The 19,806-nt window shown below is 41.9% G+C and overlaps 1 protein-coding gene across 1 annotated transcript in view; it reads right to left on the bottom strand.

Annotated features, from left to right (window-relative positions):
- Positions 1 to 882: 882 nt before the first annotated feature.
- LOC106829569 (zinc finger protein 709-like) overlaps positions 883 to 19,806 on the bottom strand; it is a 34,646-nt gene continuing 15,722 nt past the window's right edge. Inside the window, exons 2-4 of the mRNA XM_044751815.2 lie at positions 8,681 to 8,807; positions 8,416 to 8,476; positions 883 to 8,022 (exon numbers count right to left, since the gene is read on the bottom strand). Of these exons, the coding sequence (XP_044607750.1) occupies positions 6,627 to 8,022; positions 8,416 to 8,476; positions 8,681 to 8,807 (1,584 nt within the window). The 3' untranslated portion in view covers positions 883 to 6,626. The remainder of the gene's footprint in view (positions 8,023 to 8,415; positions 8,477 to 8,680; positions 8,808 to 19,806) is intronic.

The raw sequence follows: 19,806 nt of genomic DNA, 5'->3' as shown, positions 1-19,806 counted from the left end.
CTGATGGAGAGTCAAATATCAAATACAAGGTCAGTGTCTTTAATAGGGTTCACTCCTGAGGTCAGTTGACTGAATGATGCCATTACTTATTTAAATAATTTTGATTTGAATATTAATTAAAAAGCGATGTGAAAACCAAAAGCAACATATTGTATTGAAGATGGCAAAGCCTCAAAAAAACCCATTTGAATCTAGTTATCCAAAAGTTTTGGAGATACCTAGAAAAATGTCAGTATGGTTCCATAACTCTGTACAAATACTTATGTGATATTACTGTTTATTGTAATTTTTACCTCATTTGTTCATATTGGTGGCACCTTCCCAAAATAGCCTACCCACAGCCAACAAGCTGCCCTTTCTCCTGTCTCTTCTCTTTCTCTCTGAAATAACTGCTCTTTAAGGAGTGACCGTCTGAAGCGCTGACCTCAGGCACAGGGTATAATCATGCTTTTGCCCCCTCCAGACTCCCCCCTAATGTTGGGACAAACCCAGCCTCAGTCACAGCTTCACTCTAGACACAGATAGATTCCAGCCAAGACATCGACCCAGGACCCCTGTGATGAGGGCCCATTCTCATCCTCCTGCTCCCAAAGGACAAGGAGTTACAGAAACTGCCAACTCACAGACCTCTGTACACAGAACCCAGGCTTGGTGGGGTCAACAGTGTAACACAGGGCAGCACAGTGCCCAGGAGGAGCTGCCCAGCAAACAGCAGCCCACAGTGCAGGAGCCTCCAGGCTTTCTCATCAGCCTGTCCAGGTCAGAAGGCCCAGGGGAAAGGGAGGGCGAGGCTTAAGTTGTCAGAGGTCAAACATCAAATATGTGTACCCTGGCCACTCATTACAAGAACAAACAAGTGACAAAATAAGGATTCACATTGGCTTGTTTTTTGTTGTTTGTTTGGGTTTTTTTTTTTTTTTTTTTGAGGAAGATTAGCCCTGAGCTAACATCCATGCCCATCTTCCTCTACTTTATACGTGGGATGCCTACCACAGCATGGCTTGCCAAGCAGTGCCATGTCCGCACCTGGGATCCGAACTGGCGAACCCAGGGCTGCCGAAGCAGAATGTTCGCAATTAACCGCTGCACCAGTGGGCCAGCCCCTACACTGCCTTGATTTTATGTAAAGAAACACTAACAGGATGATGAAGCAGTGATCAACACTGGTCATGTGAGGGAGGCTGGAGTCAGAGCAGAGGAGCGGGGCAGGACGTGCAGGCAGGGGGTCTCCTTAAGTGAGTTTCTTCTCAATGGAATGTTTAGCCCTTCCAATGGACTGTTTACATTAAATAAAAACAGAAATTTTTAAGTACAATATTTTCCTATGCTTAATAATTATTAACTTTTGGTTTATTCACTAATATGTGTACACTATGGTCAAGCCAAGTTGCCACGGGGATATTGGCTTGTGGTTTTCCTCTCTTCTTCGTCTGGCTTTGACATGAGGGACATGCTGGCCCCAGAAAATGAGTTTGGCAGTGTTTGTTCTATTTCAACTGTTTGGACGAGTTTAAGAGGGGTTGGTGTTACTTCCTTGAATTTGTTCTTATTTGGTGTTGGTTCATCCAGGCTTCCTAATGTTTAATTCTTTCTTGGTAGGTTGCATGTTTTTATGAATATATCCATTTCTTCTAAGTTATACAATTTGCATCTAAATATTCATCATGGCCCCTTTTGATCTTTTGGAGACATCTGCTGTACTCTGTCCTCCTTCATTTCTGATTTTATGTACTTGAGTCTTCTCTCTTCATTGTTGGTCTAAGAGTTTCTTGATTTTATTTTTTTTTAAATGGAAACTATTGTTTTTCTATTCCCTATTTCTGCTTTAATATTTATTATTCCTTAACTTTAGCTAACTTTGGGTTTACTTTGTTGTTCCTTTTCTGCTTCCTTCAGGTGTAAGTTTTTGTTGTTGATATCTTGTTTACATAATACGTGTTTTTCATTATGAACTTCCCTTTTACTACTCTTTATACTTCATCCCACAAGTTTCTTAAGTCTTTTCATTTTTTTCTTGTGATTTTGTATGTGTGTGTGTGTGAGGAAGACTGGCCCTGAGCTAACATCTGTGCCAACCTTCCTCTAGTAGGTGTGACACCTCCACAGCATGGCTTGGTGACCAGTGTGTAGGTCCACACCTGGGATCCAAACCCACAAACCTTGGGCTGCTGAAGCAGAGTGTGTGAACTTAACCACTGTGCCACCAGGCTGGTCCTTGAGTTGTTTGTTTGTTTTTGAGGAAGATTAGCCCTGAGCTAACATCTGCTGCCAATCCTCCTGTTTTGCTGAGGAAGACTGGCCCTGAACTCACATCCATGCCCATCTTCCTCTACTCTATATATGGGATACCTGCCACAGCATGGCAAGCCAAGCGGTGCCATATCTGCACCCAGGATCCGAACCAGCGAACCCCGGGCCACTGAAGCAGAACGTGTGCACTTAACTGCTGTGCCACCAGGCAGGCCCGTGAGATATTTTTTACATTTCCTTTTCCTTGTTTGGCAGCACATATGCTGAATTACCTTTTGATTTTTGTCTTTGAGTCAGTGGTTTGTCCGAGTGTATTATTTAATTTCCACATATTTTCACAATAAGATTTGAGATAAACAGGCCTTTAGTGTGTTATGATTTCTTGAACAGGAGTCAGACTATGTTTAGTGTTTGCTGCAGGTGGAGGGGTCAGGGGCTTCATGGTCTGCAGTGTCCTTGCACTTATCTCCCTGGTGTGTTTGGGTTTCCCTAGAAACTCATTCTTAAATAGAATCTGTGTCTTGCAGCTCTGTTTTCATCCAGTGTTTGTATCCTGAAGCCCTGCTGATATGGTGTCAGGTATTTGGAATGGAAAATGTCCTCATCTGTTACGATGAAACCTGCAATGTTTTGATAGTAAAGAATCCCTGGACCGTGAACTTCAGAACAGGATCCTAGCACTTATATTTCCTCCACTTGTGTCAGAGAGGAACCTGAAGTGACTGCAGGTGTCTGTTTGCACTTTGCCCAATCAGAGAAGACTTTGCACATTAGTTTTCTTTGAGGAATGGTCTATGTTACAGACAAAATGCTTGTTGTGTATATGAGAATGTCTCCCCCCATTTCCTGCATGAAGCAAGAGGCATTTTTTTTCTGATCTTCACTATGAGGACCAGGTCAGGTCTGCTGAAGGAAACATGAATTTTGCGAGCCCATATGACTGCCCCAACCCAGAGTTTTTAACTCTGAAGATAATCCATACTATGTCTCCAACAATCCATCCACTACAGTTTACATGGTCCTAGATATTTGCTGACTCCAGACCTTTCTCCTCCCAGTACACAGTAATTCTCTACGTTTGCCTCTCTCTCATTTGGGGGCACTGTTTGCCAGGTAACCATGTAACCTCCAATCTCTCACAGATCTGAGGGGCTCCTTTTCAGAGTGTCTAGTGTTGTTCTTGTGAAGGTGAGATGATCGCTCAGCGCTATTTACATATCAGAACAGAAACTATCCATTCACATCTGTTGCCCTGTATTTTCCCTTGTGAGACGATATCATTTTCACTTATCGATGCTACTGCTAGAGCCATGGGGGTGGTTTGTTTTTCTTTGGTGACCAGTGCATCTAAATCATTATCACACAGGGATCTCTGCATTTGGATTTCTTTTGCTCATCTTATAAAAATTTCCTACCCTGAAAACCTGTGCCTCACGCAAGACTTTCAATGGGCTACATTCTGTTGTATCATTGTTCTTTTGGGGGCAGGATTGACACCTGACCTAAAATGGGATTGGATGCAAGGCTGATGCTGCCACAGGCATCAAGTGAATAGAAATGTTTACTACTCACAGGTAGGTTCCAAGGAGTGTAGGGCAAAGGTAAGCAGGCTCAGGTGGTTGATGAAAAGGACAATGGGTTGGCCCTTTAAGGAGTGTGGGGTAGAGGCTGCAGGTTTTAATGTCTGACCCTCCTACCCACTGACACAAAGAAAAGGGGCGTGTGATCCTTCCTGACCTGTTTACCATTGATGACCAGGCAGAGTGAGCAGGAATCTAAAGCTGATTGAGAGTCAAATATCAAAGATGACGTCGGTGTCATTATTGAAGTTCACTCCTGTTGTTCATTAACTGAGTAATGACACATCTCATTTAAATGAATTTGATTAACTAAAAATCCATGTGAATAAAACAAGGCACACAACTAAGATGACAAAGCCTCAAAACCACATTTGAATCCAATCATTCTGAAGTGTTGGAGAGAAAGGAAAATGTGTCAGTGTGGTTCCACAACTCTGGTCAAATATTTAATTAATGCTAGCATTTATTTTAATTTGTCTCATTTGTTGTGTCCTTGGAGACACCCTGCCAGTGCAGCCTGCCCACATGCAGCGAGCAGCCCTTTTAGGGAACAGAGCTCTCCCTGGCTGGTTAATAAATAGTCCAAACCCCAAGGAGTCAGCAGCTAACATGGCTGCCAGGGGGTTTTCCTTCAGGGAAACATCTCAAACACTAGCTGTCCGCTACAGGTATTCTGAGTGTTTGGGACATTTCTTGATTGGCATTAAGGATGTGTTTGTTGAATGACATCATGTGTGCCCAGGTAGCAGTGACTCCCAAGACAATGAGCACATTTGTGCAAATGGTAGGAACACAGCGTATTTGTGTTCAATGGGCTCGAGGACACAGGGTCCACAGACCACAGGTGACATTAGGAGGAACACCCAGGAGTGGGATCTAAGAGTGGTGGCCAGGGGGCATTATTACAGTAGACCAAAGACCTGCAGGAGTGCCCATTCTGACAGGAATGTCTGGTATAGAAAGGCTCTACTTAGAGGTGCCAGTGAGCCTGATGATCAGGACAAAGTACTAGGCCCCAAAGACTGGGCATGAATCTAACTGATGACTCAAACAGCAGAAGGCCTATTTGCAAGAAAGCAAGGCTTGTCTCAGTGAGCCATTAGCCAGCCTATGAGGGGGTAGCCCAGAGTTGTAAGAGAGGTACAAGGTCCACTGAAAACCTTCTTTAAAAGCCCAGTTTTTTGTATTTTGATAAATGATTTGATATTGTCAATAATTTCTAGAGTATCTTGGTGAACCCTTGCATTTTGGTTTTAGGAGGTGATGTATGATAGCATAATAAATTTTTCTATATATTTCTACCATGGATTGAGCATAACAAGTGCCCCAGAAAAGGCGGAGAGGGGCCCTACAATGTCTATTCACCCTAGCTGTAAGGAGCCTTCATCAGCCTGGAGGTGATGTCCAGTGACTTTTTTTTTTCATATTACCTGCTTTGATCAGTCACTAAGGTATCCATGGCAGAGGAGGGAAGTCTCTTGAATTGTGCCTAAACCTTTAGGTTAGAACTGTTGCCAATCTTTTTTTTTTCCTGCTTTTTCTCCCCAAATCCCCCCAGTACATAGTTGTATATTTTAGTTGTGGGTCCTTCTAGTTGTGGCATGTGGGATCCCACCTCAGCATGGCTTGATGAGCGGTGCCATGTCGCCATCCAGGATGAAACTGACGAAACCCTGGGCCGCCAGAGCAGATGACGCAAACTCAACCACTTGGCCACAGGGCTGGCCCCAGCAACGGATTCTTAAAGATCCAGTTCATATTACCCTTACTGACATAAAGCAACTTGAGGGTGATATGTCCAGTTCTAGATCTGTTTGCCCCATCACAAGTCTCTACTTAATTCTTAATTAATTAATTAATTAATACTTAATTCAAAGTCTATTGACCAAATACAAATCAGACGGAAGGAAAAAGAGCAAAGGCCCAAATGGGAAAATAAGAATTCGCAGTACACTATACACTCTGATTATCTTGCCACACATAAAAACTTATCCCAACAGTTTAATAGAATAGGAACTGCAAATAGGCTCCTATACCCGCCACCTCAGAAAAGGAGCTTTCTCTAAGAAATGTATAATACGTACAACAGATGAGGCATATCCTGGAACTGCAATATAAAGTCAGTAAAAAAGTCCCAAAGACTACAATGTGTCATTTTTCAATGGCCCCTTAACACAATTAAAACATTTTAAAACAATTAAAGAGAAGACATTAACTGATTTAAGAAAAAAAGAAGCACCTATTAATGTTTACATAGTATTGATGAAGGATGACTTGCACAACTATCTCACCTCAATATTCATTTCTGAAAGTTATTAACAGAAATCCAAAATCCAATGTGGCACTTTAAGAGGCTTGGTAAACAATATAATTACAACTTTTATAACAACTCTTCCATGTTGAAAGTTTTCTAAAACTCTACATAAAATTAATTTCTATCAAGCTTTCTCATGACTTACATTTACATTTCTTTTTGGTGGGAGTTTCACAGAGAAGGATGTAAGCCAATTGAAGTCCTTCCCATGCTGTTTACATTCAAGAGATTATCATCAAGTGAGTCCTTTCACACCTTCAGAAAAAACTGGGATGACAAAAGGCTTTCCCACATTCTCTACATTTACATGGTTTTTCCTCTAGTGTGCATTCTTGTAGATCCTCAAAAGTTTGCATGAGAATTAAAGGCTTTCCCATTTTACTGACATTCATGGGATTTCTCTCCAGTGTGACTTCTTTCATGTTCTGGAAGTGAACTGAGAAAACTAAATGTTTTATTACCTTTTTAAATTCATAGGGTTTCTATCTATTATGATTTCTTTCATGTTTTTGAAGAGAACTGGAAGACATGAATGCTTTACTGCACTTTTTACATTCATGAGGTTTCTCTGCAGTATGAGTTCTTTCATGTGCTTGAACATTACTGGGAAAACGGAAAGCTTTACCACAAAATTTACACTCATAGGGTTTCTCTCCAGTATGTGTTCTCTCATGTTTTTGAAGAGCACCGGAAGAAGTGAATGCTTTACTGCATTCTTTACATTCATAGGGTTTCTCTCCAGTGTGACTTCTTTCATGTACACGAAGAGAACTGGAACAAGTGAATGCTTTACTGCATTTTTTACATTCATAGGGTTTCTCTCCAGTGTGAATTCTTTCATGGACTCGAAGAGAACTGGAAGAGGTAAAAGCTTTACTGCATTTTTTGCATTCATAGGGTTTCTCTCCAGTATGAGTTCTTTCATGTTTTCGAAGAGAACTATTACAACTGAACGCTTTACTGCATTCTTTACATTCATAGGATTTCTCTCCAGTGTGACTCCTTTCATGTATCTGAAGAGAGCTGGAAGAAGTAAAGGCTTTACTGCATTTTTTACATTCATATGGTTTCTCCCCAGTATGAATTCTTTTATGTTGTTGAAGTAAACTGGGAGAAATGAATGCTTTACTGCAATTTTTACATTCATAAGGTTTCTCTGTAGTATGAATTCTCTCATGTTTTCGAAGAGAAGTATTACAACGGAAGGCTTTACTGCATTCTTTACACTCATAGGGTTTCTGTCCAGTATGAATTCTTTCATGTACTTTAAAACTTTGGAGTAAACTGAAGGCTTTACCACATATTTTACATTCATAAGGTTTCTCTCCAGTATGAGTTCTTTCATGTAATTGGACATTACTGGGAAACCTGAAGGCTTTACCACATATTTTACATTCAAAGGGTTTCTTTCCAGTATGAATTCTGTCATGTTTTTGAAGAGAACTATTACAACTGAAGGTTTTGTTGCATTCTTTACATTCATAGGGTTTCTCTCCAGTGTGACCCCTTTCATGTATTTGAAGAGAACTGGAATAAGTGAATGCTTTACTGCATTTTTTACATTCATAGGGTTTTTCTCCAGTATGAGTTCTTTCATGTATTTGAAGAAAACTGGGAAATCTGAAGGCTTTCCCACATTCCTTACATTTATAGGGCTTCTCTCCATAGTTTTGATAGTCATGTGGTTTCTGTTCAGTGTGACATCTAACATGCCTATTAAGGGATGAATGATGCATGAAGACTTTTCCACATGCACTGCATCCCCATGGTTTAGCTCCTATAGGTTGCTTGTTCAGATTTAGATTTGGAATAAGGCTGAAGTTTTCTCCACATTGACTACCCTCTTCACTTTCACAGAGTCTCACCACCATATGACTTCTGTAAAAAAACGAGAAGCATATTTTTAATGATTTCTTCATTAATGGCTTTATATTTGTTACATTTATTATTATTTACAGGAAAAATTTAGGTTTTCTACGTTTGCTGAATACTCAGAAATTGAACATACTGAATGCTCTGCAAGAGGACTTCACTTTTGTCATTATCTAAACAATGATATTCCTATCTAGGATTTGTTAATTTATTTCCAAGTGAACTATTTTGCAAAAACTGCACCTCTACATAACAGTTCTAACAGTATATTTTGTGAAAAATTTCTAGAGAATAGCTAAATTTGAAGCAAGGATTAGTTTTCTTTGCTTCTTCTCAAAATTTCATAAAATACCAGAATTCTCATGTGAGACAATGTTTTCTAATGTGACTGTGACTCACCTTTGCTTTCTCCCCTGGTCTTTGTACTGATCTTCAATATCATGATCTTCCCATGTTTTTCCTGAAATGCAGACCCAGAGAGTTGATTTCAAAGCATTAGATATTATAGAAAAAGCTTCATATTCCAAGTCCATAATGGGCTATGACCATTTCTAGTTTATTAACCAGTGTCTCCGTTTCCACATTCTACATCTTGGAACAATATTAATGGGAAAGAAACATTTGTTCTCTAATTGATGAAGTGAAAGAATGTCCTCATTCTTACCTATTGAGGCCAGGTTCCTGAAGATTTCCCACATCACTTCTCTGTAGAGTTTCTTCTGTGAAGGATCCAGTAAGGCCCACTCCTCAGGGGTAAAGTTCACAGCCACGTCCTCAATGTCCAGTGAGTCCTAAGACATCACATATATGGTTAGAGTAGGATGCATATGTGTAACAGCACTGAGGACCTCTATTCCATTTGTAGGAAGGTTACATATGATTCTATCATCTCGAAACATTAAATCTATGTTATGATCATCAAAAACTCACTGTTTTTCTGAACACATATTATCAATTTAACAGTATCATGAACACATGGAAATTATTTACACATCTTAATGTGATCACAAAACACTGCGTTTTTCTCTATTTACATGGTCCAGAGCATGTTTAGCAACTGAAGAAAGTGTATGCAAATGAAACAGTTATTATCCTTTTAAGACTGATGGTTCCTTGTAAGAAAAATTCTTTCATCTTATTTCTTATTACCCACTTAGTTACAGCATTCCATGAGGCAGAGAGTCAAATCTGTATGAAGTCACAATGGATAAAAACATAGTGAAGAACTGGAGGCTCTGTTGTCTAGTCCCATCACCAAAGAGAGAGTCCAGGAGGAGATCTCGTCAAGATGGCGGTGTAGGCAGGCTCTGAACTCACCTCCTCCCATGAACACAACCAGGTTACAAGTATTTTTGGAAAAGTTACCCTAAAGAGAAAACTGAAAACTGGATAAAAAGAACCCCCACCACAAGGGACAGTCCTGACTGTGACGGAAGAGGCAGAAATTCCTTCTGGAGAGATAAAAGCCACCTTCGCGAGTGGTGGAGCCTCACAGCCAGCTGGGCAGGAGCCACCCTAACGTACGCAGCCATCCCTGGAGAAGTGAGGACCTGAGCGGGGGCATGTTACTGCTATAAGCACCCTTCAGATTCAGCACAACTGAGACGAGTGTCCTACTGTCTGGCTTCGCTGGCTATTAACTGCAATGGAGAATACCCCCAGAAAAGCTATCTGATGAAAGCCAAAAAAACCAGCTCTTAAAAGAGCCCATGCACAAATTACCCATCTCAGAGAGCAACCTAAAATCACCAGGAAGAAAGCTATAGTCCTTTGGTGAAAACAGACTCACCTGGTAGGCTCTGGGTGCATCTCGGTGAGAGGTGAGACCTCTCTGGAGACTGAGACATTGGTGGCGGCCATTGTTATGACCTAGTTCAGGCATGCTGACACAGACGCTGGCAGAGGCCATTGAAGCTCTTCCCTAGGCCTGTTAGCCCAGGGGTCTGCCGCACCCACTACAGCGCAGATTTAATCAAGTTCAGCCAGGGCAGGCAGCCCACCCTAGGGACCAGCCCCACCCAACAACAAGCCCTTAGGCTACTTGTCAGCCTGCATAGACTGGGTGTCTACAGGCAGGCAAGTCTGTCCACTTCTGTGGAGCAGGGCCTGTGTGAGGACCAGGTGAACTGTGGGGGGCATTCGTGGAGAGGTGGGGGCCTCTACAGTGAGCCGACTGGATATGCTCCAGGGGGTCAGGAAGTGTGCATGGGCCAGGACTGTGTTGACAGTGTGTGTAGACCTGTGAGGGGTGGGGCTTATCAGTGGCAGAATACCTGTGCTTCACAAACAGGCACAAAAACTATCAGCCCAACCTACCAAAGCCTGAAACAATTGGGTGCTCCCATGCCTGGGGCCAGCCCTAGTCAGCTGCAATCCTAAGAGAGCTGACAACAGCCTTGCAGGCCTAAGGTCTACAGCAACTGTAAGCCCCTGAGCCTAGCAACTAGCTACACTGGGTACCTATCCAATTAACAGGAAAACTGCAAGAGAAGTGTGCTATTAGACCTTGTAGTCAACAGTGCTGGGGTTCCCCAAACCTAATTTACAAACAGCCAGACAAAGAGGGAAAGCCTAGACTCCCTGGGTACCTGCAGTAAGAGCAACCCTGCCACAGCAGAAGGACACAAGTAGCCCACACAGGGGTCACTCTTGAATCATTTGGACTGGTGACGAGACGGAAGCACACTTCTGGGCCTCAAAAAGCATCCCTTACCTAAGGCCACTTCTCCAAGAGCAGGAGACATAGCTGACTCACCTAATACATAGATATAAGCACAGAGAAAGAGGCATAGTGAGGAGGCAAAGGAAGACATGCCAAGCAAGGGAACAGGACAAAACTCCAGAAAAAGAACTAAATGAAACAGAAATAAGCAATTTACCTGAAAAAGAGTTCAAACAAAAACTCATAAGGATGCTCACTGATGTTGGGAGAAGGCTGGATGAACACAGTGAGAACATCAACAAAGAACTGGAAAATATAAAAAAGAACCAATTAGAAATGAAGAATACTGGAAATGAAAAATTGACTAGAGGGACTCAATAGCAGTGTAGATGATACAGAAGAATGGATCAGCGAGCTGGATGAAAGACTAGAGGAAATCACCCAAGTTGAAGGATAAAAGAAAAAGAAAAAAGAATTAGAAAGAAGGAGCACAGTCTAATGGAACTCTGGGACAATACCAAGTGCACTAACATTCATATTATAGGTGTCCCAAAAGGAGAGGAGAGAGACAAAGGAGCAGAGAATCTATTTCAAGAAATAATGGCTGAAAATATTCCTAACCTAAGGAAGAAAACAGACACCCAGTACATGAAGCACAGGGAGCACCAAACAAGATAAGCCCAAAGACACCCACACCAAGACATATTATAATTAAAATGTCCAAAATTAAAGATAAAGAGAGAATCCTAAAAGCAGCAAAAGAAAGGCAACAAGTGATAGGAAAGCACATGAGGCTATTGGTGGACTTCTCAGCTGAAACCCTGCAGGCTAGAAGAGAGTGGCATGACATATTTAAAGTTTTGAAAGCAGAGTCCAGGAGCTGGTAAAAATCAAACTTTTAACAAAGCCCAGCTGGCCACATTGTCCTCCAGGCCATCATTACAAGTAATCAGATGCAGCTGGCTGAATGTAAATATTCCTGTGGGGAAGCATTGCTTTTAACCTGTGTAATGTTTATTATAGAGTCAGTTCTTCCTTTTTATATATGATTTGATGGGGATAAAAATTCATTCGGAATTTAGCACTCAGACATAAGGAAGGAGGCATGACAACTCAGACCATAAAATCCCTATATTCATGTGCCTCAGGGCTACTTCCCACCAATTTTTACAACACACCGCGAGATAATAATGTACCATAAGAGCTCTTCCAGGTCAAACACTAAAAGTGTAGCCTAGGCCTAGCTGGCCTCAAGGGGCAGGGTAAGAGCTGCAGAATGCAGGGAGTTCACAATGGTCTGATGGTAAATTTGCCCATGACTATAACATATGTGAAGGATTTAACAGTGCTTTCCACCAAAAGAACAAGAAATGTCCATTCTCCAACTTTAAGATGAGTTTTTCCTGACCAGATACTGTAAATGATGCCCTGCCAACTCATAATCCTGCACTTAAGGAACTTAGAAGTTATCATTCTTGATATAAAAGGATGAAAATGAACAAATCTAAAATCAAAAACTCTTAGATCCATGAGATCCTTGAGGTCATATGGTAAGCCAGTGTCTCCATAATGGAAAGAAGAAAAAAAAAGTGGCATTGTGAAATAAGCCCCAGAGATTCTGTAGTTATCAAGGCCTCTGCTAAACAGAAAATCTGTTTCACCAGAGTCTCATGCAAAGACAAGAAGAACAAAAAAGAGAAAACCCAATATCCATGAAGCCTAGGACCACCCTCTTAAACGGAAGGTTTAAAAAGATATGTTGGAAATACCTGAAGGAAATGGAAGACAGAGAGAAACAGAAGAAACAAGTGAAGTAATAATCACCAAAATATCCTAAAGTTAATGATAAGCAGCAAACTCTATATCCAGGAAGCTCAGAGAACACGAAACATGATAAATTACAAAAGTGCACACCAAAGCATGTTACATTCAAACTAGAGAAAAATGAAGGACAGAAAATGTACTGAGAAATGCCAGAGAAGAAACACCCCTCAGGTATAAAGAAAAAAGGATTTAAATTAAATTGGACTTCTCTTCAAAGACCAGGCAAGAGAGAACAGAGTAAAATATTTCAAGGTTTTTGTTTATTTGTTTATTGAGGAAGATTAGCCCTGAGCTAACATCTGCTGCCAATCCTTCCTCTTTTTGCTGAGGAACACTGGCCCTGAGTTAACTACTGCCAGTCTTCCTCTTTTTGCTGAGGAAGACTGGCCCTGAGCTAACATCCATGCCCATCTTCCTCTACTTTATACGTGGGATGCCTACCACAGCATGGCTTGCCAAGCAGTGCCATGTCCGCACCCGGGATCCGAACTAGTGAACCCCGGGCCGCCAAAGTGGAATGTACGCACTTGACCGCTGTGCCACTGAGCCGGCCCCTCAAGTTTTAAAAATAAAAAAACACTCTCCTCTAGAATTCTCTGTCAAGCAAAATCATCCTTCATAAAGAAAAGAAAAATAAGGGTATTCTGAGACAAAAATTGAGGAAATTTGTCATGACAACAGCTACCTTTAAAGAAATGTCAAAAAAAAAAATCAGAAATAACAAATGATAAAGGTAAGTGATTAGAAAAATGAAGGTAAAATATTTTTTATATTCCTTATAATTAACATAACAGATGTTACTTTGTTTAAAATAATATTAACCACCATGTATTTGGTAATGAGAGGCTTATGGACAAGTGAAATAATGAGAGTAATATGACAAGAGACAGGGAAGGCAAAATTGGGAATGCTGTGTTAAGAGCTACATGCACTACATGAAGTGGTATAGTGTTACTAGGCAAAGGAGGTGAGTTAGATGTAAATGTATGCTACAAACTCAAGGGCAACCACAAAATGTTTTTTAAAAAGATGTGGGGGGCAGGCCCAGTGGCAAATCAGTTAAGTTCGTGTGCTCCAGTTTGGTGGCCTGGGATTCTCCAGTTTGGATCCCAGGCGCAGACCTACGCACTCCTTATCAAGCCATGCTGTGGCAGGCGTCTCACATATAAACTAGAGGAAGATGGGCACAGAAGATGGGCTCAGGGCCAGTCTTCCTCAGCAAAAAGAGGAAGATTTGCAGCAGATGTTAGCTCAGGGCTAATCTTTCTCAAAACAAACAAACAAACAAAATATATATATATACCCCAGACTTTCTTATCAGCCTGACAGATAAGAAGGTCTAGGGGAAAAGGGAGCATGAGGATTAAGTTTTCAGAAGCCAAACATCAAATACATGGACCCTGGCCACTCAATACAAGAACAAACATGGGTAAGAATAACAGGCATTCACACTGGCTTGTTTTTACATACAGAAGAATTAACAGGATGGTGAAGCCGTGATCAAAATTGGTCATGGAAGGGAGGATGGAGTCAGAGCAGAGGAGCGGGGCAGGACATGCAGGCGGGGAGTCTCCTTCAGTCAGTTTCCTCTCAGGAATTTTTTAACCTTCCCGCACATTTATTTAAAATAAGGAGACAAACTTATATACACATATTTTCCAATGGTTGATTGTTTTTAATTCAATTTGCTTTTAAAAATTAATTTAATTTTAACATTTCCACATATGAAACCACAGCAAGATTTACTCCTTTATACACTAATGGATATAAAACTGCAGATAATAAAAATTTAGACATCCTTTTCTAACAGAAAGGAAAAGGAGCATTATAGAATGTCCCTCCACTATATTCACACTGGGGATATTTTCAGGAAGGAGTAGCATATTATAACACATAAGGGGTTTGCAAATTAAGCCCTCTGATAAACTAGGAATTCCAAGGATTCACATAAGCTTTGATGTGTTTCCTCATATCAATGAAAATAGAAATTCAAGTGCTTTTTCTTCACATCCATTAAAACAGGAATTCATTTGCCTTAGGAATTGTATAGCCTTTTAAATGTCAAATTTCTCAAGGAAATAGACACACAAAATCTGATGTAAAATAGGAAAATGTGCACAGAACTAGGAACTTAAATACACCCATCTCACATCTTGAGGTTCTCTTGTCTAAATGGAACAAAATATTCTATTTGGTTCCCCCAATTTTCTTGTCTTACTCATATAATATCACTCAATCAATGTATGTTTTAAAACCCAAAGTGCTAATGGAAACTAGAATCAAAGGGCTGCAATCTTCAATGGATAAAGGAATCCGAGGACAGAAACATGAATGTTGGAATCCGCTCATAGAAGCAGCCTGCTTGCCCAGAGTTCAGAATGAATGCCTACACTCAGAAAGTTGACCATATTCCCAAATTTAGGGTCTAGACACTCCCAAATGAGATGTCACCCATCACCCCTAGACTGGGTGAGTCCCTGGTGAAGGAGGGTGGGGACCCCAGAGCAGCCACAGGAATGAACTCTGGGAGCCCCACACACACTCCCTCTCCTGTGAGCATGGAGGCACTGCCTCCCCCAGGCTCCCACTCTCACATGTGAGGAAACTCTCAGCTGGATTCAGTTTAAGCTTCTGACCCCATGAACTCCAAATTCATGAACCCTTTGTCCACAGAACACAACACCTGATCTTCACAGACTTCCCCACTGTGCACAGATTACACTCTCAGTGCACCTACAGTGTGGGGGCAAAACTCAAACAATGTCTAAAATGTCCAGGCCTAAGAACCACAACCACAGCCTCAGAAAGGGCGTCACTCCCCACCCCATGAGCACGTGCACCCCCAGCTGTCCAGGGCTCTGCAGCTCCTCTCAGGATAAAGGCTCCTTCCATGTGGGTATGAGCAGTAGGACACCTGCAGGGGGAGGACCCCCAGGAAGGACAACTGGGCCTTCAAGGCCTTCCCTCTGCAGGCCCAAGGGGGCCTTAGCTTGGGTCTTGGACTGGGGGCCTCTGCTCCCCACAGGAGATGCTTTGGAACATCTCTGTTATTTATTTAATTTTTTATTTTTTGAGGAAGATTAGCCCTGAGCCAACATCTGCTGCCAATCCTCCTCTTTTTGCTGAGGAAGCCTGGCCCTGAGCTAACATCCATGCCCATCTTCCTCTACTTTATATGTGGGGCGCCTACCACAGCATGGCGTTCCAAGCGGTGCCATGTCCACACCCGGGATCCGAACCGGCGAACCCTGGGCCACCGAAGCGGAATGTGCACACTTAATCGCTGCACCACCGGGCGGCCCTCATGGTTATTTTAAATGACACAAACCCAGCATTTGAATAACCCAACAAAATCACTTAAACCCAGTCCTTCCAGGGAAAATAAAGAAAATTATAAGGTACTTTTACTAGTTTGAGAAGAAAATCCAAAATATCTATTCCTTTCACAAAAAAAAAATCAGCTTATTATTACTCTTACTGAGCAAGGTCATGCCAACTGATACGCACAGAAGCTGATACCAAGAAGAAACAGTTAACTGTGCAATTGTTTGGGAAGGAGACAGAAGGAAAGGCTCTCAACTCCGTCTCCCTCATCCAAAGCATGGGGTGAGGTTGAAGGCAGCAGGGAGGGCCAGCTGGGATGTAAAAGCTCTGGCAGGACGAGTTTTAATTGGCAGATCAAAACATTTTCTTCTGCACAGGCTCCTGGCTGGCTGGCCTCCCCTGAAAAATAGCTTTAACATCCTGTTGTTAAGATGTGGTTAGTGATGGGAGATTACCAGGAAAAGACAGTAAATAAGAGTAAAGTTGTCATGTAGATTTAACTCACTGCATCTCTCTTGATGAGTTTCTAGAGATTTAGAGTCATCCTGCCCTTCCTGGCACAGAGATGTAGGCACCCTTACAAATGAACATTTCTCATATATGTAAATTTCCCTTACAAAAGGGTAACTTCTACTAGGTTTTCAGAGCTTTTCCTTTGTCTGCTATTTTTTAATCATCATCAGTTCAAAATAGCCCTTATACCAGAAACATATATTTTGGGCTGGCAAATTCTGTTCCTGGTCCTGTGATTACATTATTTCCATGGCAAGAAATCACACTTGACACTTGTGGTCTGCATGTCTAAGGCCTGGAATTTCATTTGGAAACATCCAAAAGTAAAGAAAAGACCTGAGAAACTTACGACACACATTCAGGAGAAGAAATAGTGAAACAATTATTCTTAACAAGTGGAATGTAACATAGGAATATTATTATTATTATTTTGAAATTCACCAATTTGTTGCCTGTTTGGAAATATTTTATATTGTCTTCCAAGGTGCATTGATAAGTACATTTACCTTCATGAAAAATGGAGACTTAAATAAGTGAATGAATCTTTTCTAGGGCACAAAACCAGGGAGGGGCAGTGTCGACAGGCCAGATTACACAAGAAATTTTCTCATGAAGAACCTCCACCGAAAGGACTTCCCATAGGATGTCTGGACCCAGAAAGCTCCTGAAGGGAGAGGCACAAGGATTTCCTGCAATGTAGTTCCAGGTGGGTATTCTCTGCTTTCCCCTTATGTAAAATATCCACACACAAATAAGATCTTTAAAATACTGCATCTGTTGGAAATGCACCAGGGAGGAGGAGGAGGTGATAAAGATGCTGTGAATCGGAGAGGGGAAGTTGGCTTTGGGAATGCGAGGAGGGATCTGAAAATTCAGAGACTTATTGTCAATCCTAGGAAGAACGAGCCTTGGGGGCACAGCATGGTGGATTTGAGACCCTGCTCCCCAAACATTTGGAAAACTCAGGAAAAATCCAGTGCCCCCTAGGGAGAAAAGGAGGCACTGAGGACCCCAGAGACCACAGCATCTCGCATGCATGAACTCAGGAGACAGGGTCACCAATGTCCCTGACGACCCTCTCCACAGTCACCATACAATCTGGGAAGATGTGTGGCTGTGGGTTCAGAGCTGCCCAGAGAGGCTCCAGGGATGAAGTCACTGTGCTAAGTGACCAACAGGATGCCCAGGGTCCCGACTGCCTGCTCAGGCCCCTCACTGCCAGCCAGAGGGGACAGAGGTCCAAGCAGCGCCAGTGGTGGCCTCAGAACTGCAGACTCCGAAGTTGACCATGGGGAGGCCAGGTCCTAACACTGCCGATTCTGACCAGCCCCTCCTCCCTATCCCCTCGCCCCAGGGCAGCACACTCAGCATTTCTAGGTGTCCTGGTTCTCCCCGAGTCCTTCCTAGAACACCCATTACCAGTGCAGATCACAGTGTGACAGAGGCTGTGGCAGAGCCACCAGGGACTGTTAATGGAGGCAACAATCCACCCTGAGCATGTCAGGAGCAAGAAGGGAGGTCCAGGTAGGTGCAGTGTATCATCCCACCCACCTGCCCCAGCAGCTCCCCTAATTGGACAGTCCAGAAGGCCCGCCCACTCATACCTGAGTGACAGTGTGCAGGTAGGGGAGTTGCTTGGCTCAGCTAAACCAGCCTAGGCTGGTGGCTGGAATGAATTACCTGGCACATTTGCATTTACACAGAACTTTTTCCTGGCCTGGGGCTGCCCCTGTTTTCACCCAGCTCTTTTTGAGCACGTGGGCACCCTCGTGCACTGGGAACTCCTGAGTGAGTTTCAAATGGAGCAAGTACAGACCATGAATGTGGGTGACCCAGGCCAGGCCACACTGAAACAAGAGGGTCTTATGTCCTCTAGATGTCAAAGGCTTGTCCTAAGACTGCGAGGCCAATCATGGAACTGTGACCCTTGCTTAGAAATGCAGACACTTGAATGTGACCTCACCATCTGTAATAAAGAGTCAGGCTCCATTTTAATCTGTGATCCTTGCTAGCGATGAGCCTTCCACCCATCCCTCCCCACCCCACTCATTTGGTCCTTAAAGAATCGGAGAACAATTGGCCCTCATGGGAAGTCTGAATCCCACAGCCCTAGCCAGGGCCCAGGGACTCTTCTCAGTCTGACCACAGGGTGTGGCATGTGCTCATTAAAGTCCCAGGTGTACATTTTACACTGGAAGGAAATTTATTTTGGATCAATTTTTGACCATCTCCCTAGAGACCTTTCAAATGTTAACCACTATAACATCTGAATCTAAGGCAATTGATTGCTATTTTCACTGATACAACAACAACCATAAATCATTATGTAAATATGGATAGACCTGGAAAATCTTCCTCATACCCCTAGCTTATAGAGGTATAACTGACTAAAAAATTGTCTATATTTAAAGATTACAATGTGACCATTTGAAATACATATACAATTTGTATACTTGAAATTTACTAAGACAGTGTATTAAGCATTCTCACCACACACACACAAAGTAACTAAGTACCTAGGAGTGGAATGGATAGGTCATACGGTCATTTTAGGTTTTACATTTGAGGAACTCCCACACCTTTTTCCATAGTAACTACACCATTTTATATTTTCACCACCAATGTATGAGAGTTCAAATTTCTAAATATATCCTCAACACCTGATACTACGTCACTTCATGACTCTGGCCATCCTAGTGGCTGTGAAGTGGTCTCTCCCTGGGGTTTGATTTGCATTTCCTTGATGACTAACAATGTTCAGAGTCTTTTCATATGCTCTTAACCATTTCTCTGTCTTCCTTGGAAAAGAGTGTGTATTCTGAGCCTTTGCCATATTTAAATTCAGTTGTTTGACTTTTTACAATTAAGTTTTCAGAGGTTTTTAGATACGTCTGATGCAAGTTCCTTATCAGAATTACGATTTGTAAAATTTTCTTTCATTCTGTTGGTGGTGTTTTCATGCTCTTGAATTAAAAATTTTAGTATGTACCAAATTTTTTTGATCCATTCATCTGTTGATAGGCACTTGGGTGACTTCCACCTTTTGGCTATTGTGAATAATGCTAATATAAACATGAGTGGACATATATCTAAGTCCCTACTTTCAATTCTAATTCAATTTTGAAAAGTAAAATTGCTAGTTCAGATAGTAACTCAGATTGTAATTTTTGAAAAGTTCCCATCATGTATTTCATACCATCAACATAATTTTATATTCCCAGTGACAGTGCACAAGGGCTCCAAAGGGTGTTTTCACTCTCTTGATAGTGTCCTTTGAAGCACAAAAGTCATTAATTTGATGAAGTCCAAATTACCTAATTTTTTTCCATTTTTGTTATTGGTGCATTATCTAACAATTCTTCGTCAAATGCAAGATTAGGAGGGTTTTCCTGTGTTTTATCTAACTGTGTTATAGTTTAATTTTACACTTAGGTCTTTATCCCTCCTGGTAAATTATTGTATGTGGT

Source organism: Equus asinus, chromosome 20 (genome assembly GCF_041296235.1).
Source record: "Equus asinus isolate D_3611 breed Donkey chromosome 20, EquAss-T2T_v2, whole genome shotgun sequence".
Taxonomy (NCBI): domain Eukaryota; kingdom Metazoa; phylum Chordata; class Mammalia; order Perissodactyla; family Equidae; genus Equus; species Equus asinus.
Note: the sequence above shows the minus strand (reverse complement) of the source record. Positions and strands in the feature narration are given on the sequence as shown.